At 40.4% G+C, this 24,895-nt stretch overlaps 2 protein-coding genes across 2 annotated transcripts; both read left to right on the top strand.

Annotated features, from left to right (window-relative positions):
- Positions 1 to 10,423: 10,423 nt before the first annotated feature.
- On the top strand, positions 10,424 to 12,488 carry LOC308327657 (C-C motif chemokine 18-like). Its single transcript, XM_080781178.1, has 3 exons — positions 10,424 to 10,553; positions 10,713 to 10,830; positions 12,199 to 12,488. Exons 1-3 carry the CDS (start codon positions 10,481 to 10,483, stop codon positions 12,281 to 12,283), a joined length of 276 nt encoding a protein of 91 aa, XP_080637304.1. The 5' UTR covers positions 10,424 to 10,480; the 3' UTR covers positions 12,284 to 12,488.
- Positions 12,489 to 20,905: 8,417 nt separating this feature from the next.
- Positions 20,906 to 24,560, top strand: LOC308325290 (uncharacterized protein). Its single transcript, XM_080777774.1, has 5 exons — positions 20,906 to 21,057; positions 21,147 to 21,367; positions 21,751 to 21,898; positions 22,256 to 22,362; positions 24,067 to 24,560. The coding sequence occupies exons 2-5, from the start codon at positions 21,156 to 21,158 to the stop codon at positions 24,242 to 24,244; spliced, it is 645 nt and encodes a 214-aa protein (XP_080633900.1). The 5' UTR covers positions 20,906 to 21,057; positions 21,147 to 21,155; the 3' UTR covers positions 24,245 to 24,560.
- The last annotated feature ends 335 nt before the right edge of the window (positions 24,561 to 24,895 follow it).

The following is a 24,895-nucleotide window of genomic DNA, read 5'->3' on the forward strand; positions in this document are numbered from 1 at the left end:
ACTAAAAATCATGATACAGCCATTTTCATTAAACCAATCAAGGGCTCTGAGAGTAATAATCAAGATAGTTACCATTCGTTAACTTGTCAATAGTTCAAGCCTCTCATCCTTGAAAGCTGTCTACATATATTTATGCTTTTCCAGTCTTGACAAAGAATGTGAGAGAGTTGAGGCCGAGGACAGTTATAGATGTGATTCACTTTATGTGTAAAAGTATTTTAGAGGTCATTTCAAAGTACTTTGGTCCGGTTGGGTTTAGCTAACGGCATTTACTCTTATCTTGTTTTTTTCTTAACAGGGAGAAGGCCTTTCAGAGTTGTTGTGGGTGTTGCTGTGTGTCTGGGTCTTATACTGACGGCTGTGACCATAGCCCAGGCTGTGCACTGTGAGTATTACATGTGACTAAATTACCACATCACGTTGTTGCCTAGCTGTGACATCTATAAAAGCCACTACAGACTACAGTATTTAACTCTGAAGACAAATTCAGATTTTTTCCCCCCTATTTGTGACGATGGGCATCCAGATTTCCACAGTATTAACAAAAAACTTCAGGTGACTTTAATTTCTTTTTTAGCATTGCTTCTTTTTGTGTGTATTACTGCATGCATCTGCAAAGTATGATGAATAAAGTGGTGTTAGGGGCACCGTGGCACAGTTGGTAGTGCTGTTGCCTCTCACAGATAGAAGGTCTTCAGTTTCATTCCTGCTGGGGACGCTGTGGGTGCTGGGTGCGTGTTCCCTCCTCCGCATCATCAGTGCCCATACCTGAGGCGGGGTTGGCGAAAGGGCATTTCTGTGTGGAGTTTGCATGTTCTCCCCGTGTGCCCTAGGGTAGGCACCCTCACAAAAACATGCAGTAATCCTGGTCTTTAAACTACCTCCTCCTGGCCAGCCAGGGTGCCTGACGGAGGGGTAAGGAACGTGTTCCTTCCACGCGCTACAGTACGTCCGGCTGGGGAAACTCTCGCCTGTCAGGTGAAAAGACAGGGGAGAGTGAATGCATAGAAGGAAGCATGAGGTCAGTCCACTGCTCCATGCAGATGCTTGACCTCATCATGAACAATAGTAACAACAGTGTTGTCATCCATTTCTGTCCTTGCAGATGGTTCAGCCAGCAACAGAATGAAGTCCAACGATACCCTGACCCTGGAGAATAACCAGATAAATATCCTGAACAACAACCTGAACCAGGAGAAGGACCTGCTTCAAAGTGAAGTAAACCAGCTGAAGACACAGATAGCAGGTGAGAGAAGATACAAAATAAATTAAAATTGTATAAATAAAATAAATACATAAATGTAGTGGAGTCAAAACTAACTACAATATTTGCAACAACAACAGACTACAGCAAACTGAACCAGGAGAAGAAACGGCTAGAGTCTGACAACACCAACCTGAACCAGGAGAAGGACCTGCTTCAACGTGAAGTAAACCAGCTGAAGACACAGATAGCAGGTGAGAGAATATACAAAATAAATTAAAATGGTATAAATAAAATAATAGTAGTGGAGTCAAAACTAACTACAATATTTGCCTCTGAGAAGTAGTGAAGTGTAGAAGTATAAAGTAGGCCCATCGCAAACTTGAAATACTTATCTGAAGTAAAAAAAATACCAGGAATGTTTACTTGAGTTAGAAGTAGAAAAAGGAGTAGAAAACACCATTGATAAAGTAGATGAATAGTTTTACCCTCCACTCCACTACATCTCTGACTACTATTATTATTACAACTATATCCTGTTTGATGTTTGTAGACAGGCCGTGTCCCTGTGGATGGAAGAAGTTTGCAAAGAGCTGTTACTACAGAACTACTGGAGGGAAAACATGGCAGCAAAATAGAGACGAGTGTCAGAGTCAAGGAGCTGATCTGGTGGTCATTAACAGTAGAGAAGAACAGGTTAGTGTGTGTGTGTGTGTGTGTGTGTGTGTGTGTGTGTGTGTGTGTGTGTGTGTGTGTGTGTGTGTGTGTGTGTGTGTGCGTGTGTGTGTGTGTGTGTGTGTGTGTGCGTGTGCGTGCATGTGTCGATCATTATAGTGAAGTGTATTGAAAAGATTAATGATGATTCAATCATGTACAAATAATCAGGTATTCATCAGAGGGTTGGACCCTGCGGGTTATTATGCATCATGGATTGGTCTGACCAGGACTCAGGGCAGCTGGACGTGGGTGGATGGAACACCACTGACAACACAGTGAGACATTTGACATGTTTTCATTGTAATCAAAGTCTATCAAAGTCACTTTATTTGAGTGACTGAGTGGATGTGGTTAAATAAATACATTGTTTATTGTGCAGGTACTGGGACAGTGGATATCCTCATAATGATGGATACAGGAACTGTGCACTCTACAATCACGGGACTGACCCTGGAACATGGTATAATGATGAATGTTCAGGTACACCGGCATCAATCTGTGAGACTAAGTGATGTTTGTTTTCACTTCATTTGATGAAACTGCAGTTCAGTGTTCTTCTGCTACAGCAGTAATTAGTAGTGAAAATGATAAAAAACTAAAAATATATATATATATATCTTGAAGTAGCCTACTACATGTTGTACCTATAACCACTTTAAATGAAAAGAGTATATGTTTGGGGTGGGTCATATAATTTTATTTGCTAAAAGAAAAAATCCAACTGATGGTGAAGCTAAATTATGTCATTCTATTTTGCTATTATGCCATTTGTTTTTTCTTGTTCGCTTATATCATGTCTTTTTGATCTTCTTATATTCGTATTGTTTTTAACCACATGAACCTTGCATTATTATTCATTATTATTCTAGTCATAGGTGAAGATTCTGAGAAAATAGTCTTCAAAAATAGCAAATCTACAAGTTCACAACGCGTCACAAAGTAATGAGCTTCTAGAGCTGTAGAGAAAATAGTAGTGCAATATTATGTCGCTGTATTTTAACCCTGCTTTTTTAATAAAACTTTACTTGACAAGAGCATTATTCAACTCTTTATTTAACAATTCTACTGATTAAACTAGAGTTGGTGAAAGTGGAGACACAAATAAATTAGACAAACTTGGAACTGCAAAAGCTGTTACGCTCTCCTGATTGGTTGAAAAATGGCAACTCACCCGAACATGTATTTTCTGTTTATTTAAGAGGTGGAGGGACGTGGAGACTTTTACTGAAGAAAAGCGCTATACTGTCTGTATAATGAAAAACTGTATAGTGAGTGACTAAGTGATGATTAGCCTACTATCAGAGATATAGATAAAGCCCTGGTGATTTTTGGGTTAGTAACCTGTTAAAAAGCCTAACAGATTGTTCACACTTCACACACTAAGTGTGACGTGCATGTGTTCGCCATGTTTTAAAACCAGATTTCACAGCCCCATATGTCTCAAACACTGACAAAGTTCGTTTCCTTCGACTTCTGTCCGGTATTTAAAGTGGTATAAATGTATTTGTGAGTGACTTAATTTGATATTTTGGGGCCTTTTTGTTTGCACCGATCATGCTCTGAAAACTTTTGAGTTGAGAACACAAGTTTTTTAATGAGTGCAGGGCACAGAGCAACTGTGCAGGTTCACAAAGATATATAAATGAGAAATTGTAATATTTAGGCGGGTTGATTGTGTATATAGGCAGGGGCAGGGGGGGGAGGTGTTTCTCCCCACAAAGCCAATTGACTGACTTCTATGTAAACCAAAATACATTAGCCCCTGCTCTAAATAGCCAGCAGCCCCAATTTTCTGAATTAACTCAAACAGTGCTCATAAAATTAAGCATGGCAGTGTCTATTATGTATACATTATGTCTGGTATTAAAAGGCTGAACTGGGAGGACATGTACGTGTGTCCATGCAGTATATGATTTTTTCAGTTCAATAGATAAAAATGTCATTGAGGACAGTATACACATAGTCACGTGACGACGGTGACTTGCATGAGATATATGTGCTCGCCACATCCTAAAACCTTCTCGCTGCAGCATTTTTTAAGCGAGAGGGGAACTCATATGAGATAAGAATTATGAACTTCACGTTTCTGACACCCAGGCCCACAGCACGTCTCTGTAACAATGACAACCTGTGACAAAATGTGTCAGTAGGAGGAAACACAACAAACTGGCCTTATTTAGACATGAAAAAGGTCCGTTTCTCCTATGGAGTTGCTCGAGCACTGCTTGGCTCCTCCTCCTCTGATGGGGGAGTCACCCAACTCTGCCAGTTCACGTAGCCCCAGTGATGCCGCCTCATCCACCGCTGTAACTTTTTACACAGTACTCCCACGTCACAGACCCATGGTTTATAGTAATCATGTAATAATGATAATTATAATAATGGATTTTATATAATAATGCACTTTAAATTTGTATAAATCTCAAAGTGCTAATAAGTGAGTGCCGGTGTAGGCAGGGAAAATAAGGAGATTTATTTCTCTTGGAAAAGCCAACGGTGGTGGAACTCCGTTTAATCAGACAGAGAATGAACAACACAAAACTTGTCGCAGAGGTAAATATTTCAACACCTTGGAGGTGTGTTTCTTCACTCTTAAAGGTAACACACTATGCATTGCATTAAAGGAAAATACTGCCTATGGTAAGAGGAACAACCATATTGAACATGGGCAAGAACGCAGTTAATTATACATGTCATTATGAACTGTGTGTGCACTGCATATCCACCACAATATAGATAATCAATACAAGAGAAGAATATACAGTCACTCTCGTCCAGGGTGCCCAAAAGGTAGATCGCAATCTACCAGTAGATCACAAAGGCTGTACAGGTAGATCACAGGACATGTCCCTAAAGAATATTTAATTTAAACATATAAAAAACTATTTTGGAATATGCCACTTGAGTTACGTCACTTACGTGACTTGATTGATTGACAAAAGGGGCCTGTAAGCTCAAACTCACAATGCAATATTTTGTTTTCAACAGTGTTGCTGTGCACAAATGTCTGTAGCATTACACATTTAAAACAAAAAAACTCTATTTCCCATTCCAAGTGCATTTGTTCTATTTGATGTATTCCTGAATACACGGCCATAGATTGCATGATTTGCATCCATAGACTTTCAGTTAGCCGCGGGAGAACGACGGCATAAATGCGGTCAGCGCCGACTTGAGAGTCAGATATGGTCCTCTACTTTCAGATCCATGTGAAAGTTCTGGCATAAAATGTTTGTTTAGTCAAATATCTCCACGTTTTCTAGACGCAATTTGCAACTCTAGATTTCTTTTTAATAATGGGATGAATCCATTGACTCCCCATTCATCCAAAGCTTTAGGCCAAACTTGAATTATCAACTTTTAATCTGCAAAGCTTTTGTTTCATAAAGATCCACCGTAGACAAGCTATGAGCTACTTTCTGTCCAAAATATATATATAGCGTATTCCGAACCGCCATGTTTTCATAATTTTTACGACGGCCATCAAATAATTTGTGTGAAGGAAGCGCTAGTTTAATAGAACGCCGTGCGGGACTGGGTGTCGCCTGCGTCATCTTTACGCAGGTAAAACAAGCGCTCTCCCAGCCGTTTGGCGGCTGGTCATGCACACTTAGTAAAGATGGGCGCTCGGAATATTGTAGGAATATTTTGGACAGAAAGTAGCTCATAACATGTTGGTGGATTGTTACACTAACAAAAGCTTTGCAGTTTGAAAAAGGATAATTTAAGTTTGCCCTATACAGCTGCAATGTTGGTGAGTTTAACGTTTAATACAAGTACCCTAGGGGACACGGGGAGAACATACAAACTCCACACAGAAAGGCCCTTTCGCCAACCCCGCCTCGGGTATGGGCACCATAGAGTATTAAAAGGATAGAGACTAAACTAGCGCGAAGCCACTCCACTATTCATGTCAGTGGAAGTTGCTCAGTGGCGTTTTGAAGCACCCGGAAGGCTGCCGGAAGTACCGTCTTTTCGCTGATTCAGCATTTCACTTCCGCATTTGGACACCAAATGTTGGTGTCCAAATGCGGAAGTGCACCCAGAGTGCACCTGGGCTTTACATTGGGCGCTCGGTTGCACGGGGTTTCCTCGTCAAGAATCCACGGGTCCGCCTGCAGTCCTTCCTCTTACCACTAGGGACCAGCGCTTCAACATTGGAGTGCCTAGCTGGCCCCTTGATGGGCACTGATAACGCGGAAGGAGGAAACACGCCGCCAGTGTCCACAGCGTCCCGAGCGGGAATCGAACCCAGGACTTTCTAGCTTTGAGGCGACAGCACTACAGACTGTGCCACCGTGCCCCTACACTTTGTTTTCAATTACAGTGGCCTATACTAGCCCTAGAATGTCTGTGATCATACAACGCCTGCGCCGCTATTCTAAAGCCCCCTCAGGCACATATTTAAACTATTTTCACTTTTTCAGCAATGGTGAGTAGATCTTGTTGAGCTGATCATTTGTTGTAAGATGTCATAAGATGTTGTAAGATGTCGACACATATTTACACCATGCCAGACTTGAGAGAGAATGATGGAGAGAGAGGACAGTTGGAGGAGAGTGGTGGACGTATGAGAACACAGGCACAAACACACACACACACACACACACACACACACACACACACACACGCCTGGCTTTTTGTATTCCGCCTGTGACGTCATTTATTATTGGTTAAGCCTATGGACTTTTTATGACGTATACATCAAAGTCAGTTGCCAAATCAATGGCTATATTGACGGAAGTGGGTGACTTCATTATCACACATGATCATCATCATCAATAAAGTTCCACACAGTTGTACAATCTATGCCAAGGTGTGAATGATGAAGCAAATGCTGCTCCGTTTCCTATAACACACTTTACGTAGGTCTATCCGCAAATTTGTCACACGTCTGTACATGCATCAGGGTATATCACGCATGGTGTAGGACAGACAGGTGGGTGGAAACTTGGCATAGGGGGGCTGGTTGTGCTTACTGAGAATTAAGGAAACAAAGCTGTGGTCAATGAGAAAACGGTTGGCTCAGAGGTGTTAAGTTAGTAAAGTAACCATGAATGCGTGTGTGTGTGTGTGTGTGTGTGTGTGTGTGTGTGTGTGTGTGTGTGTGTGTGTGTGTGTGTGTGTGTGTGTGTGTGTGTGTGTGTGTGTGTGTGTGTGTGTGTGTGTGTGTGAGGCCTTAGATGACATCTTCAAAGGAAACAAAGCTGTGGTCAATGAGAAAACGGTTGGCTCAGAGGTGTTAAGTTAGTAAAGTAACCATGAATGCGTGTGTGTGTGTGTGTGTGTGTGTGTGTGTGTGTGTGTGCGTGCGTGTGTGTGCATGCGGAATAGATGCATCCTAGTTTTGAGCTAATGCTTCTGTTGCTGTGGTTTGAGTGTTGCAACTACACACAGACTCTGCATTTTACAATAATCAAGATAAAATGTTACCGAAGGTTCTATTTTTTAATTAAATGAATCGTTAAAAATAGTTATTAACTCAGTGGTGTCCTAATGCATTTGCTTTTTTTTAAAAAGTGAATGTCTTTGTATGCCTACTAGGGGTGTAACGATATAGTAACTGTATCGAAATATCGATTTTAATTTAAAATATTGAAGTATATCGATATGTAAACAGCAAATATCGTATTGTATCATTTGACTTTGTATCGTATCGTTTTGCAATGACAATCAATTTCATCAATACTAAGTACTTGTGCATTGTACTTTTTAAATTTTAATGTACTTTTCCATTCCATATAGCTACACTTGGTCGATCGATAAATGTGTGTATTCTGTGTGTGTGTTCATGTCAAGGCGTGGGTTTGTCCATATATGTGTTCAAATACAATGTACGTCTATTTGCCAGAGAATCACTGTGTTTACTTTTTTATATCCATAATAAATCTTTCCCTTAAAAAACCTGCACTATCCACAAGTTTCAAAGTTTAATGTATTTGCTAAATAGTTACTGTATTGATTTTAAATCTTTGAATCGTATCGTCTCGCCATAATGAACCATTATCGTCCATGTATCGTATCATCAACCATGTATTGTGATACGTATCGTATTGCTGTTCAAATGTATCGTTACACCCCTAATGCCGACCTATGTGATTTGAATTATTTTATTTGGATCTGCACAAGAGGTGCAATACAAGAGACCCAAACACTGATCAGAATTAGGTTACATTAAGAGGGAGTTGTCTTTTCTCTTACTGTGCGACACGACAGAACAAAAAACCTTCTTTTAAATAGTTTTTTATATTATTATTTTTTAAAGTAAAGTAAAGTAAAGTAGTTACTTTCATAATTTAATGTAAAGTAAAGTAACAAATAACTTTTTTAGATAAGTAACGATAACTATAATTCTTTACTTTTTAAAAGTAACTTGCCCAACACTGATTATATGGTCCAACAGAATAACTGCTACACATGCTTAACACACAGAGGAAAAAAAGATAAAAGATTTGATGACATACTATTACTTGACACTACAATACAGGATGTTTGTTTTGGGTTTTTTAAGCCACCTAGGGGAAACAACGCCTTCTCCAGATAGACAGACTGCCCGTAGTAGCTGAGACTGAACAGTATTTAGCCAACTTTTTTGCATTTGTCTTTTGCAATCCACCCAATTGCAGACCCCTGAGCACAAGTTTATGCATGGCCCAGACTTCTAAATACAAGGGCAATAAGTTGACAGTTATATGATATCCCAAGGCCATAATTCATTCCACCAAAAGCTGATATTTCATAAGTTTGGATGTAAAACAAGTGTCCATATATACAAATCAAATGGGCAGACTATTTCAAATATAGTGACAGTTTTTCTAATTTCATTGATGAACACAATATCTGGGGTATTTGGAATATCTTGTAGTGAATTGATATGTGTGTCATTGTGATCAAACCAGTCTATTTTTACAGTGCTGTGTTTATACATTCTTGTTGTCCTGTCCTGTAATCTTGTCTGAGACCAGGTCCACCAGACGGTCATGCCTGGCAATGTACAGTCTTCTGCAACTGTTTCTGTTTCTTTGTCATGTGGTACTGGATGTAGGATGCAGTGTGGGTCGTGTGCTGATGGTTACCAAGTTGAACTTGGTCGGCAACACCTGTAAACAGGCTTTAATGGTGAAAATAATGGTGTTATGGTGTTATTTGACAGTACAGAGTGTGATAATGAGTGGTTTGCAAAGGGAAGAAGAGCCAGTTTTCCCTGCAGCCTCAGACTGGTCCAGTGTGGTGCACTTTCTGATCGCTTCATTCCTAGAATGGTGGCTCTTGCAGTCACGGATTTGATTGACAGTACGCACACACGCACACACACACACACACACACACACACACACACACACACACACACACACACACACACACACACACACACACACACACGCAAAAGCTTTACTGTGCAATAATCAGGTACATCTATATAAATAAAGATGACATGACAGCTACAGCTGTGTGCGGACATACTTCTCATTTCTCTTTACTGTGGCTGTCTGGTCTGTCTGTCACAAACAACAAACAACAAACTACTGTCTGGAGTGCCGTGGGATTTGCTGTGAACATCCATGCTTACCAGGTAATGGCACCAAGTCATTATAGTGACCCAATGTGCTTTCCTCTAGGTTCATCTAGGGGGGACTAGCCTGGCTAATAAGCCAGACTAATATCACACAACACTGTCGCCGGCAGGCAATTTTCTTTTGCCAACGGCTTATTCGGTCTGGCTTATTAGCCAGGCTAATGGGACCACCATCAGGCCAACATTCCCACTTTCACAGTCTCACAACATACAGCATCTCAAAATCGAATAAAGGGGTTTGGCATGAAACTTTCTCCCTATCAAGAATGCTGTTCTGTCTCAAGCCAAAAATCCAGACCATGCATCCTGGTGTCAATAGCTGTTATTGTCTACACATATCGATGTACTTTCTTTCATCTCCAGCGTCACTCTATACTTCTCTTAATATATTATCCATCCATTTTATTTGCTTCCATCTGTCCTTTCGCCTGTAGAAAAATTACAAGCATGTGCAGCATACTGTAGCTACAACGCAGCATTTGATCAGATGCACATCATTGCATGAGATCAGGATGCATGCGCACGCACGTGTGCATGCGTGTGTGACTGTGAGTGCGTACACACACACACACACACACACACACACACACACACACACACACACACACACACACACACACACACTTAAGATGAGTGTATTAACACGTCTCTGCTTTCCGTTCTCAAGATAATCATCTACCTCGATGCATTTCCTTAATTCTGTAGGTATAGGCTACACCCCAGCCCTGCGGCCCGATCCCCTCCCCCACACACACACACACACACACACACACACACACACACACACACACACACATTGACCAGATACATATATAAGTGCAACATATATACACAACACAATATACACAGAGTCTGCAGAGAGAGAGAGAGAGAGAGAGAGAGAGAGAGAGAGAGAGAGAGAGAGAGAGAGAGAGAGAGAACTTGGCAGTTAGTATAGTCTTCTCTAGACTGACAGCAGACTACTACAACCATAATCTGAGAGGATGAAGAATTTACCAGTAATTCTAGCTGTCTGCATGCTGCTGTTCTCATCTCTGGATGTCCATGGGGCTAACCGTAACCGTAAGTTCATTTAGCACACTCTGTCACTGCAGTTTTAATCATCATGACTATTATAGAGACAACACAATTGGGCTTTTCCGTGTTATTCCATTCCATGCACCTGCCCTGTCTCTGTGTGTCTCTGACGGTCTCACTCTCCTCTCCCCCTCCCAGACGGTGTCGGTCCAACCGACTCCGAGTGCTGCTCCCAGTATCGCGACAGTCGCCTGCCTAAGAAGGCCGTGGTGAAGGTGCAACACACCAGCACTAACTGCTCTATGGATGGAGTTGTGTGAGTATACTGTGTTAATGCTGGAATTTCTGCTATTTTCAGCAAGTGTAAAATCAGCCATTACGACGGCACTAAGGCCCGCCAAAAAACATTTTAGTCGATTTAATGAACTGTAGATTTAGTCGACTAAATTCTTATGATATTTAGTCGACTAAATTCTTATGCTATTTAGTCGACAAAAAATAGACCAACACTAAAACATTCCAAGTGACTAAAACTAAATGAAGTTTCATTCAAAAGACTAAACTAAAATAGAAATGTGCTGCCAAAAACAACACTGGTATTGGACACATCATGCAGGTGCATTTAACACAGGGGTTCTCAAACATGTTTGGCTTAATTGGGACACACTTGTAAACTAGGGATGTACCTTCTTGGCCGATACTGATGAACCCCATTTAGGACTGAGTCTGATTCTAAAAATGCCTTCTAAATCCTGCCCTAGGTTTTCTGAAAAACTTAAAATATTTATTTATAAAATTACCAAAATGTAATGCTGTTAATTAATATATTGTACATGGTAACAAGAACCCCAAACCATAAGGGGTTCCCATCCTGAAGGGTATAACGACACCAAATGGGGTTCCCGTCCCAAACAATTTAGCCGATAACGATACAGATGTATACGTTTATTTAGTTTTTGTCGTTTTTATTTCCCCCTTTTGTGCCAGGAAAACAAATGTGTCTTCCAATACAAGAAATAAATGTTCAATACAATAAATAAATGTTCAGAATCTACATCTTGGTAGGCTACAGATAACCAACACACCAACATAGCCAACGTGAAATGTATGCTTCTCAACAACAGATAAATACAGGCTATACTGCCATCGGTTAATGTCCGTTTGATTTGAGGAAATACACAGATATTGACCGATAACGGCAGATACCGATATGTGGTGGCATCCCTGCCTGTAAATAACTTTTTCATCCACTGCACGTTTGAGTTACATTGTTACTATATAGCACCATTATAGCACTACAGTATATCACGAGGAAAACATGGGAGAATATTTGTTTCACCACTTAAACCACTGGCCACTTTCACCAAAAAACACTTAAACTGGCCACTTTCACCAAAAAACACTTAAACCACTGGCCACTTTCACCAAAAAACACTTAAACCACTGGCCACTTTCACCAAAAAAACACTTAAACCACTTTCACTGCTAATTTCAGAGCGCAACCAAGCAGTAAATTGTTTATGTCGCCATCAAGTCAAGGCCAAACACATTTTGGTCGATAAAATCAACTGTGGATTTAGTCTACTAAGATCTTATGATATGTAGTCGACTAAAACATTCCAGATGGCTAAAATATGAAATGTGGAACTAAATAAAAATGTGTCTATACCTCCGTCTGTTCTAGACTCACAATGAAGACTGGTGCCAAGTTCTGTGTTGACCCAAACAAGAGATGGGTCAAGGACATCATCACCCACATGAAGAATTAGACCATGATCTATGTCAGGGGTGGGCGTGAACTTTGAAGCTGGAGAGGTTCACTATAGTCAAAATGTGTCGCACTGCGACGCGTTTTGAGATGGTAGATGTTATTTTTGCTATAGCCTATTTGAATTGAAATCCTGAATATCTTTTTTTTGCTATTTTGTATTTGTAGTCCTGAAAAGTTTATTTTTCATTAAATGTTGCATGTCATTAAGCTACTGATTTATAGACTGAAGTAGTTAAAGTGGGTCATGTTTGCATGTTTGGAATTGTAACAGCTGAAATCAATAATATATCAGTATTCCGATATTAAAGGACCTATAACATAAAATTCAACATTTTCCATTTCTTTTGTGTTTTTGGGGCTCCCATATGTGTTTTCTATCCCCACAAATAACCAATTTTGAACAATCAGGCTTTCATATCATATAGGTGCTTTAATGGAAATTGCTCTCAGGAACAGCTCAACTGATTTTGGTCTCATCGTGATGTCATCAATGTCACCCTACTTTGTATAATTCCTCCTCTTCTTTAGTCTTCAGTTCCAAATTTGCATTTCCACTTTGTTTACAATGTCCACCATTGTTGATTTTCCAAGCTGGGATGGAATGGAAACAAGCCTGGTTTTATCTAGTATCAGTGTTATAATGACTCAAATATTAAATTATTTGCATATCAGCACCCCCACCACCTCAGGACATTGTGGTACTGCAGCTAAAACTGCTTTCAAAGTTGGAAATGTAGATGGAAAATAATGTTTTTTTTTTGTTTTACTTAACTAAATGTATCAATACTGCAATGCAGAAATACTGTAATGTACTTATACCAAAGCAAAAGTAGCCATTATGCAGGTCCAAGAAAAAAAAAAAAAAACTAAAAAAACAATGCATTGTAAGCTTGTAGATGTGATATTTTCAAATGGCCGAAATGTATAGTGCTGAAGTGGGTAAAGTATGTTTTGTAATAACAATTAAATAATTGTAGTGGCGTAAAAGTATAGGCTACAATATTTGCCTCAGAGCAAGAAGTATATAATAACCTCAGACTTGTACTGAAGTACCAGTACGTAAATATGCTTATACCTTCCACCACTTGTGTCTGCATGTCTCATACTCTGTCTCCCTCCAGGTCCAGGTCCAGCTGAATGTTTCTTCCGCTTTTGGCACAAACCCCTGCCTGTGGACAAAGTGGTGACATTCCGCCGCACAAATGTCGACTGTCATACGGATGGCGTTGTGCGAGTACTATACAGTTACAGCGGGTTGCACTCACTCATGTATTTATAGCTACAGTATACTTTTGGGTTGGATCATTTATTGTTAAACTCGGACATTAAATCTAGTTTCAAACATATTTATGGGCCTATATATTTTTATTTTACATATTTTTAGAAAAAAATGTAAAAGTAGATAAAGTCAAAAAAAGTGTGTGGGCCCCCCTGGACCCAGCATAGATACTTTTATGACATGATTGATTGAAAGCTGCTAAATTCATATGTATGATTGTTTACAGATGAAGAGATTGATTTAATTTAATACAACTCATTTAATTGAGACTTTATTTTTGTATTGCCCCCAACCAAAGGGTTATAACTGGTTATATTGACCAATAGCATACGAGGGAAAACGCAAAGACGCCAAATGATGCCAAAACATAATTTCTGTACAATTTTGTGCCTTAATGAAATGTGTTGTTTTTATATAAGTTAGAAGCACATTTACTGTATGTACAGCACTGAATTAAATAAAGAATGATATCTAAATAAGGTTGTGTACAGATATCTCTCTGTCTTCACTGTCTGTCATGCAGAGCAGAATGATATGAAATATAACCAACATTGTGTACAGATATCTCTCTGTCATGCAGATCAGAGGTTCACAGGTTGAGACCCTAAAGTGTTTGTCCGGGACCCGTACTAGTGGAAATAGCAGATATACAGGCGTGCAACGCGTTGCTTCGTGCAGCGTTGCACGCTTGTAGCTCAGCTAGTTTCACTACGTCTTATTTTTTTTATATTTTTTTATTTTGGAATTTAATTAGATGTGTTTGTTAGTTTGTTTAAAAATAATAATAATGTAGGAAAATAAATGGGATTTTTTTACTCTAGTCGTGTGACCCATAGAAATGTGTCTGTGACCCACAAATGGGTCCCGACCCACAGTTTGGGAAACACTTTGTCATTATGCTCTACATTGAATATGAACGCTGTCTGGTGGAAACCTGCTATGTCCAACATTAACTTTTTTATCATTATTAAAAACTAAATAAAATGAAATAAATAGTGAACATATATACAGTAACACATCTACCAGTAAGACGCCTTAGGCCGAGAAGGGCGAGGTCGCGTGCACGCATCCGCCTCGTTGACGGCAGATTGCCGGGCGAGCGCTGGTGCTTTGGCATGGGGGGGTCAGATCAATTAACATGGAATGAATTCTGTACTGGCCATACAAGGAGCATGTCTTGAGTGTACAGGGTTTGATGAGGTCAGATCAACATATGGAATGTCAGAACAGGTCAGCTCCATAAATGGAGATCTAAGGGTGGTAGTGGGGACATTCTCTTGACTGTACAGGGTTTGATGAGGGCCCAGGCTATATGAGGCCTTCATTTCCGGGCCTGTTGAATGGGTACAAGCTTTCAAACGAAAACAAGTCAATACAAGAACTGCTCTGACTTGTTTACAACAGGGTCCTCCATTTTCAATTAATCGGAAAGATACTTAAGTACAGTAGTTGAGTAAATGTACTTATAGTTACCTTCCACCAGTGATTATGGGAAGTCATAATAAAACATTGCAGATTGTCTATTTCCTCAGTGTGGCCTGTAGCACCATCTACTGGCTCACATGTCTACATGCTCAACATTATGTAGAAGGATTTGAACCCAGAAATAGAAAAGAGAACATCACTGATTTTGTTCCAGTGGATGTTTTGTCTTCTATTAATAGTAAATAACATTAGATCATCTGAACTTCCATCAGTTAGTATTATGTTGTTGGTTATTATGGAAACTATTTCATGTTTTAAGAACAATGTCCAATCCAATTACAATTTAACCATATAGCAGACAATTGGAAGTGATAAATCAGAATAAGTGAACATGAACTGTAGTCAATAAACAAGGTAAATATAGTAATGTACTAGTGGTAAATAGAATGCAGAGAACAATATAGTGCCTCAAATAAACTATAGGATAGCAGCTAAACAAGCAACCTAGTGTTTATCTAACGACCTGATATCTAAGTACCTTTCTGTACATGTGTGGTCGAGAAACAAACAAAAAAAACTACATTAATGAAACAAAAACACGAGATTATTGAGTAATCTGCATAGTAAACTAGCATCTATGTTATTCTGTTGAAGGAAAAATGACTTGCCAAAGCAGCAGGGATACCAGGAGAGTTCAGCTATTTAGCAGAATTATTAAAACATATATTAGAATATCTGAGCTAGCTATAGCTAGCTGCCTGCCTGCGTCTAACCTGATAGGTCCTGTTGGTCCATCCATCTGATCAGTGCACCTGTGTGTGACCCTCTGATTACACACCCATTGATGTCAATCTGAAGCCACCAAGTGTTCAAAAACAATGCAATGAGAAAAAGAGGTTGTGCATCAGCAATGGTTCTCATTGGAGTGAGTGTGCATCGCAATGGTTCTCATTGGAGTGCTAAACCCAAATACAGTATACCAAACGTAGCACATCCACAAATTTAAATAAACGCACAAACGCACGCACGCACGCACGCACGCACGCACACACACACACACACACACACACACACACACACACACACGCGCGCGTGCGCGCACACCACAGGGGAAACCATGCAAGGCACCAATCGGGTTAAATTAGGGGTTGAGAGTCTTGCTCAAGGACATCGGGAGAGCCCACTGACACCAGACACAAATATTCCTTTGTCCCGTCTCTATTTGCACAAGACCAATAAAGTGCTCATCATAAGGTTTTATGATGAGCACTTTATTGGTCTTGTGCGTATGCACATTCTATGGCCAACGTGCACTCATTGCATAGCACTTTAACGCTTGCACTTTAATAGTTAATGTGCACTTTACTGTACTTTTGGTATCTGCTACTGTATGTGTGCTGTTTGTTGTATTTATTGTTTCATTGTTTAATGTACTGTTATGCTGCAACCCAATTTGCCCTTCGGGGACTTTGGACACATTCCCAGTGCGCATTTCCGAACACACCCTAAATAAACTTGAACCTTGAACCTCTACCACTGAGCCACTGCCGTCCAGGTGACACACACACACACACACACACACACACACACACACACACACACACACACACACACACACACACTTTTTCAAGCTTAGTTTACTGGATAGTGAAAGTTAGAAGAGAGAGAGAGAGAGAGAGAGAGAGAGAGAGAGAGAGAGAAGGAAGGAAGAGGAAGTGGGAAGTCCTACTACTGTAAGTAACATTATTTTCATGAAGTTGTGAGTCAACAGACAGATCTGATTCATGTGGATTTGAAAGAGTCGTGTTGTCAAGATTATACCCAGAAACTGTAAGTTAAATGTACCACCTTATTCTTAAAGCTGTTGGTTTGACTTGTAGTATTTGTTTATTATGAACATATGTTTTGCAATAATGTTCATGTCGCAGATACTGTATAGTATGAGCTGATTTGTGAAATCATGTTTCCACTCGTCCTTACTTAACCCCTTCCTTCCTACTATCAGAACAAGAACAGTGGTTTTTTTTGTACTGTATATCTCAAAGGTGGTTTGGTTTGAGTGAGTATGACAGGTCTGATATATATATATTTTTTTTAAGTACAACTTCAAAAGACCAGTAAGACGGGTGGCGATAAGCGACTTTGCCCTAGAGGGTGAGGTTGCGTGTACTGGCCATATATGGAGCGTGTCTTGAGTGTACAGGGTTTGATGAGGTCAGATCAACATATGGAATGTCAGAACAGGTATAGGGCCTGTTGCCATATACCTGCGGCTGCACTAACTTTGGGGCTTGGTGAATGGACAGGTATCATTGTGAGTGACGTGACACAATGAGTGACAAAAATGTATGGGGATTGTGAGTGACGTGACGTGACAAAAAGCACAAGGTTTCATAGTTAACTGCGACCTTCGGCCCTAAAGCTTAACAATTACACACAGGGTGGAAAGGTTTTTTTCATGTATCTACTACAATGAAGAAATACTTACTAAGAAAGTAATAAGTCATGTATTGACATTTTTATTCAAGCAAAAGTACAGATGTATCGTCATCAAAATGTACTTCTGTATTTTTCCTTTTTCTTTGTCAAACATCTTTCAAACATAGCCGATCTACAAGCTCACAATGTGAACTCTATAAGTAACTCAGTAAATACATTCGCCAAGTATTGAAACAAGTGCCTCAAAATGGTATTCAGTACTTGAGTAAATGTATACTTACTTTCAACCAATGATTACACAACAACCTTACATTTCTAAAACGGAACCTTTCTTCAGTTAAATACATAATACATGTTTGAATAAATCTATTGAACACATTTTTCTTCGTCAACCCACAGCTATTCTGAAGCAAAGAAATGGATCCGGTAGCACCGAGCATGAACAATGATTTCAGAGAGGTTCCACCAGGGACCACATCTGCCCCAACAGAAACACATCCCATAATACAGCTCATTATGAGTGGCGACCTCAACAAGTTCAAGAAATCAATCCGAGGCAAAGACATCAATGGCCTTTACCCATGCAAAGAGCTCAACAGTCATATATGTCCTTTAAGTGCTGCTGTGGCATTTCACAAGGAGGACATTTTTGCATTCCTTCTGAAAGAGCGTGCAAACCCAGATCACTTATCCACGAAAAACTGGACCCCTCTGCATTATGCCTCTTATTACAAAACACCACTTGATTTTGTGCACAAACTGATTAAAGCAGGAGCAAATCCAAATGCTTTTAATGGTCCCCGCGCTATGACACCAATTCAGGTTGCTGCCATCAGTAAGAGAGGTGATATTGTGAAAGTCCTAGTCAAAGCTGGAGCGATTATAGGACCAATCTTGGAACATCCTGCTCATGTTTTTTTTCAATTTACAAATATCTGACATGATGCATGAGCTTTCATTGAGCGACGGTGACTATTATTCTAAAATAAAACTTTTTATAGATCTGGATATTGCTATGAAACAGAAAACACCAACAGAAGTTTTCAGCATGTTTGATCGTTGTATGCTGGAGGAGGATCCTCAGACCCATCTGACCGTCATTGACATGTTACTTGTCAATGTTACTGTTAGCGGACCACTAATAGAAGAGTATAGTCAGAGAAGTATTAAGTGGTTGAAGGACAATGATAAGATGAACTTCTACATTGAGAATGCAGCCAAGATTCTTTCAATGGTCGATGTACAGGTTGTACACTTAATTGTTATAAATGTAAATATAGTTTTCTGCGCAATGAAAGAGATACCCAGTGAGGTATCACTGTCTATGATCCCCAAGCTGCTGAAACTCATTTCCACAATTACTCAATTTCCTGAAAGACAGCATAGAGTTCTGAAGACACTATATTTGATTGCACAAAAAACTGAAGTTAAAGATGACTGGAATCAGAACCTCATGGTTACATTGGTCACAACGATTGTTCCTTTTGTGAAGAAAGAGCACCCCCCTGTCGTGAGATTCAATACATACTGGCAAACCTGCTTCCATGTGAACATGCCACTGACATCTTTGCATCAGTGGGAATAGATCCTGTGCCTGAGGATATAATGCTAACTGCATTTTATTCAGGATTAATTGATGACAAACTGAAAGAAAAGATAACAGAACTGCACAAGTGCCTAAACAAGGCAAGCTCAGAGCGTGATGTTTCCACAACTGCCAACACAGAGCTGTCAGGAACCAAAAAGAAGAAGAGAAGGATAAAAAAAATAAAGCAAGAGGAGCAAAAAGATGAAGTTCATGTTGATGCAGATAAGCCAACAACGATTCCTGTTGAGGAATCTTGTCTGACTGAAAGTTCACATGTGCAATATATCCACCCCGTAGCCAGTGTGTCACCACAACCACAACCTATCCACCCCGTAGCCGGTGTGTCACCACAACCACAACCTATCCACCCCGTAGCCAGTGTGTCACCACAACCACAACCTATCCACCCCGTAGCCGGTGTGTCACCAACACCACAACCTATCCACCCCGTAGCCAGTGTGTCACCACAACCACAACCTATCCACCCCGTAGCCAGCGTGTCACCAAAACCACAACCTATCCACCCCGTAGCTAGTGTGTCACCAACACCACAACCTATCCACCCCGTTGCCAGTGTGTCACCACAACCTATCCACCCCGTAGCCAGTGTGTCACCACAACCACAACCTATCCACCTCGTAGCCAGTGTGTCACCAACACCACAACCTATCCACCCCGTAGCCAGTGTGTCACCAAAACCACAACCTATCCACCCCGTAGCCAGTGTGTCACCACAACCACAACCACAACCTATCCACCCCGTAGCCAGTGTGTCACCAAAACCACAACCTATCCACCCCGCAGCCAGTGTGTCACCAACACCACAACCTATCCACCCCGTAGCCAGTGTGTCACCAACACCACAACCTATCCACCCCGTAGCCAGTGTGTCACCACAACGACAACCTATCCACCCCGTAGCCAGTGTGTCACCACAACCACAACCTATCCACCCCGTAGCCAGTGTGTCACCAACACCACAACCTATCCACCCCGTAGCCAGTGTGTCACCAAAACCACATCCTATCCACCCCATAGCCAGTGTGTCACCACAACCACAACCACAACCTATCCACCCCATAGCCGGTGTGTCACCAACACCACAACCTATCCACCCCGTAGCCAGTGTGTCACCAAAACCACCACCTATCCACCCCGTAGCCAGTGTGTCACCAAAACCACAACCTATCCACCCCGTAGCCAGTGTGTCACCAAAACCACAACCTAGCCATCCCATAGCCAGTGTGTCATCAACACCACGGAAATGGCACCCAATCAGTCAAAGATGGAAGCAACAGTTAGAGAAGCTTGCAGACATAGATGAAAGTAAAGTGATCAAAGTTGGAAGTCTTGTGTTTGTGAAAGATAATGAATTCCGCATTGCAAAGGGAAGTGATGGAACTGAGGTCTTCTTGGGGTTAAGAAATGACGGCACTGAAGTTGCAGTTAAGAGAATGCCCATATCCAACTGCGATGTGCTGAAGAATGAGGAAGGATTTTTACGTCTTCCAGAGCTTGATGATCCTTCGATTGTACGATATGTCGACTTTGCAGAGGATGAGGACTTTGGATACCTTGGTCTTCAGTTATGTGAATACACACTGGAAGAATACATCAAATGTAACTTCACTGAAGACAGCCTTGGTGAAATGAAGGGCCTTGCAAAGCAGGTTCTCAATAGCTTAAATGTTCTTCATTGTCAGTATCCTCAAATTCTCCACCGGGATATCAAGCCCCAGAATGTTTTGATTGGTAAGATACAGAATAGATTAAGAGCATAGCCTATACAGTTTCAGAGAATGAAACAACATACAATTCATGTCATTTCCATGAATAGCAAACACTGTTTATTGTATTGATCTACCCAATTTGCTTTATAGATGTTAAAAATAAAGCAAGATTAGCAGATTTTGGAATAAGCCGACGATTGCAGGAAGGACGGACAACCCTCCACACAATCAATGCAGGAACGAGATGCTGGAAGGCAAAGGAGACGATACCTGCTCACAGTGATGTTGCTAAAAGAAGTTCTGATATCCAGGTTAATAAAAAGGAAAATCTGACTGAGAACAATTAAATAAATGAGAACAATATAAATGATGAAATCAATTTCCATGCTCCTTTTGTCAGGTGGCTGGGATGTTGATGTATTACATCCTATCCGGAGGACACCACCCCTTCGGTGATGACTTTAGATGTGAAACCAACATCTACGATGGAATCTATAACCTGGATCACGTTCAGGATGTGGTTGCCAAGGATCTCATCGAGAGGATGATCCATGCAGACCCAAAGAAAAGACCTAAAGTGGAGGAATGCTTGGCTCATCCATACTTCTGGACTAACAAAACGTACTAGAAATAAGTACACATTACAGTAGTAGTAGTAGTAGTAGTAGCTTTAATCAATACTTCATATCATGGCATAATCACAACCCCAGCTCATTTTATTCTCTTTAGCCCTATTAAAACATCTACAAGCTCACAACGGGTCACAACAGGCTTGGAGCTTGTAGATCAGCTAATTTGGCTATTGATTATTTTTTTCTGACAATAATATCATGCCCCAAACATGGTTTTAAAGTAAACCTTTTGATCATCAGTGAGTTTTCTACCAACATGATGTTTTCATGGTTGTTTGATGTTTTCTTACATTTTCTGCCCATAATTTATATCATGCCCAAAAAATGGATGCCAGTTTTAAAGTAAACCTTTTGTTTTGTAAATTCTTCCAGGAGAATTGATTTCCTGCAAAAGGTTGCGAATGAGAAGGAAATCGACAAGCACTATGAAAACCCTGAGCGCCACAACGTCATGGCTGTGTGGAACCAGTGTGGTGAGGAGGGATTGTTCAGCACATGGAAACACACCATGAAACACAAGGTGAATAAATCATGTGTATAATATATGTCCATTACAATTTAGGCATTTATCAGATGCTCTTAATCCAGTGCGACATACTTAAGCAATTTTACATGAGAGGGTGTGGTTTATCGTGATTATTGCCACGACTGTGATGCGGTCAGGAACGAGACGTAGTCGAGTTCCGCAAGCATCACTGAAGTTGTTCAAGGTTGTCGAGGCTATGGCAAGTGCTACGGTCTGAAGAGGTGTGTTTTCAGACTAAATCATATGTATACTGGAGTCTATTAGACTAAATCATGTATGGTTCAGGTGTGTATATGTGTGTGTTATTAGACAACAGGTCCGTTTCATGTTGAAGTTGTGTGTTTTTTCCAGTTGCTACAGGAGGTGTTTGAGGAGATGGACAACAGGAGAAAGAGGTTTCCCTACCATGATGATGCGTTTGGACTGCTGCGCTTCATACGCAATCTCCATCAGCACCAGTACGTTGAATTTGATCACAACAGAACACAAAGTCGTGCAGCTAAAAATCTTTTCACTAGAAGGCTTTCTTACCTTTATTTGTAGCTGTTACGTCCCCACCAAAGAGGTCTACAGTAGGTGTTATTTTGTGCAAAAGTGCATTATTGGCTATTTCCCCTACCATACTGTAAGTCCTCAATGGGGGTTAGGTTTTTGTGCTAATTAGCTTATTTCCATCGAAATAAGTAGTAAAGTGCGCCGCTTGGGATACTATTTACATTAGGAAGAGAGGATATATAAAAAAAATATATTTTTGTGCCATGGAAATAAGCGAATTAGCACAACACCCCATAGCCCCATTCAATTCAATGCAATTAATTGAGGGCTTATGGTAGGGGAAATAGCCAATAATGCGCTTTTGCACAAAACAACACCTGGACCTCTTTGGTGGGGACGTAACAACTACAAATAAAGGTAAGAAAGCCATTTAGACCCGAGGCCGCTTCTAAAAACATCTTCTAAATCCTGACCTGAGTCCCGAAGTTTTCTGAAAATGTTCAAATATTTATTCAACAATTACAAAAAATGAATGTTGTCAAATACTGTAAGTGTATATAGAAACAGCAACCTAAATAATAATAATAATAATAATAATAACTTTATTTGTATAGCACAAAGTGCTTCACATACAATACACAAACAGGCAATTAAAATCAACAATGAAAATTAGTCAAATACAAAATACAAAAAATAATTCTGTTCATTCAAACTCATTAAAAGCCTTTAAATAATAGTGGGTTTTTAAGAGTTTTTAAAAAATGGACACTCCCGTCTTGAAAGGTATAGTTACAAAAATGGTTCTTTAAGTCAAATTCCATTTTCCATTTGTATTACCTAAAGTGTGATCACTTCTCTGGGTGTGGATCCAGTCGGACAGATCTGAGTGTGTTCTGTGCTCTAGAAAGCAGCAGTTACAGTAGAGCAGACAGAAGTCACTAAAGTCAGTGTACTCTCCTGTACATACGGTAGGCCTACAGTGTTCATTACTTGCACAAGCAGAGCGTGCAAGTAATGTTATCAGTCAGGTGCTGCCATACGTATGTCCCTTAGCAGCACATGATATGACGTCACACGCTGGCACGGGACACATGGAAGCAGACCGTGCAGGTATGTTTTCCGTCATGCTACGAAGCTCATGTCCCATGACGTGATGAATATATGTACCAATGCCAGGGTATAATTGGTTATCAATGGTGACGTAACGATGACATGTTTCATTGTCGGGTGGACTAAAGGTATGCCCCTATGTAGTATACATATGTAATCTGACAACACTGCCGTAACAGGCATAAGTAATAATTACCATACTTCAAAATACTACATTTTTTCCTCCAAAAGCGAGGTACGTAGCAAATAGCTAAACCTAATAATTCAATATCGCAAACGTTCTTTCACAGAGAGGCTGAGATTTGAAAGTTTGTAGCGGTCTACAGTACTTGCACACTCTGCTTGAGCACTAGTGTGCAACAAGCAAGTAGGCACTCGACAGAGTGCAGTTCTAGTTCTTCCTGTGATGATATTGAATTTTGTTGTCATTGGTCCGACAAAATGACAACCCACCTCATCTCCTAACCTAACCATAACCGCAAGCACGGGAGCAGACTAATTCCCTGTCTGAATTACATGCGGTCCCCCTTCAGGTCATGACGTGTGTGTGTTTACAGTGCTGAGGCTGCTGCTGACATTGACCTGATGGAGATGTTTCCTGCTCTCATCGTAAGTGTCTACAAGTTCACTCTGATCCAAGGCTGGAACACACGGATCACCCTGGAAGACTTCTATCCAGCAAAGTCCACAAATCACAGCCTGGACGACACCCTGGGCCAACTCTCCCTGTCGTAACTTAACTGGTTGCCCAAAAGGTAGATCGCAATCTACCAGACCAGTAGATCACAAAGGCTGTGCAGGTAGAACACATGACATTCCCAGAAATATATAAAACAATCACAAAACTCCTCATCCCACTAAACCAGAATCAGAATATGCTGGACGTGGTGTGTTTGCTAGGATGGAGCTTACCAGCACTCCACTTGCCTCCACACTTCCACACAGACTATTCATAAGTACTCTGCCTTGGGTCTACTAGGTTCATATCCAGCCCTCAATGTCTTCACATTATTGCAGAGTTAATAAAATGCATTTTTCAGTGTAACGCCAGCTCCGTTATTCAGGTATATTTCCATCATATATCCATTATATACTGTATATATTTTTAGCAATGGGATAATAATAATAATATACTTTTTTTTTTAAGTGTCATGGGCACCCCTGGACCCGTTACATAGATAATTGTATGACATTATTGATTGAAAGCTGCTAAATTCATATATGATTGTTTACAGATGAAGAGATTGATTTAATTCAATACAGTCTATTGAATTAATTTGTACACCATTGATTGACATTGAAGTTTTGTGCCTTAATGAAATGTGTTGTTTATAAGCTAGAAGCACATTTACTGTATGTACAGCACTGACTTAAATAAAGAATGAT

This window comes from Protomyctophum bolini (assembly GCF_963924005.1).
Source record: "Protomyctophum bolini genome assembly, chromosome: 2".
NCBI lineage: Eukaryota > Metazoa > Chordata > Actinopteri > Myctophiformes > Myctophidae > Protomyctophum > Protomyctophum bolini.

Excerpts from the sequence above, each read along its gene's own strand:
- LOC308327657 (XM_080781178.1), top strand. The coding sequence starts at position 10,481 with ATGAAGAATTTACCAGTAATTCTAGCTGTCTGCATGCTGCTGTTCTCA. Across the intron at positions 10,554-10,712 it reads GGATGTCCATGGGGCTAACC|ACGGTGTCGGTCCAACCGAC; the intron begins GTAACCGTAAGT and ends TCCCCCTCCCAG. Across the intron at positions 10,831-12,198 it reads TGCTCTATGGATGGAGTTGT|ACTCACAATGAAGACTGGTG; the intron begins GTGAGTATACTG and ends CGTCTGTTCTAG.
- LOC308325290 (XM_080777774.1), top strand. The coding sequence starts at position 21,156 with ATGTTGATGTATTACATCCTATCCGGAGGACACCACCCCTTCGGTGAT. Across the intron at positions 21,899-22,255 it reads AACACACCATGAAACACAAG|TTGCTACAGGAGGTGTTTGA; the intron begins GTGAATAAATCA and ends TGTTTTTTCCAG. Across the intron at positions 22,363-24,066 it reads CGCAATCTCCATCAGCACCA|TGCTGAGGCTGCTGCTGACA; the intron begins GTACGTTGAATT and ends GTGTGTTTACAG.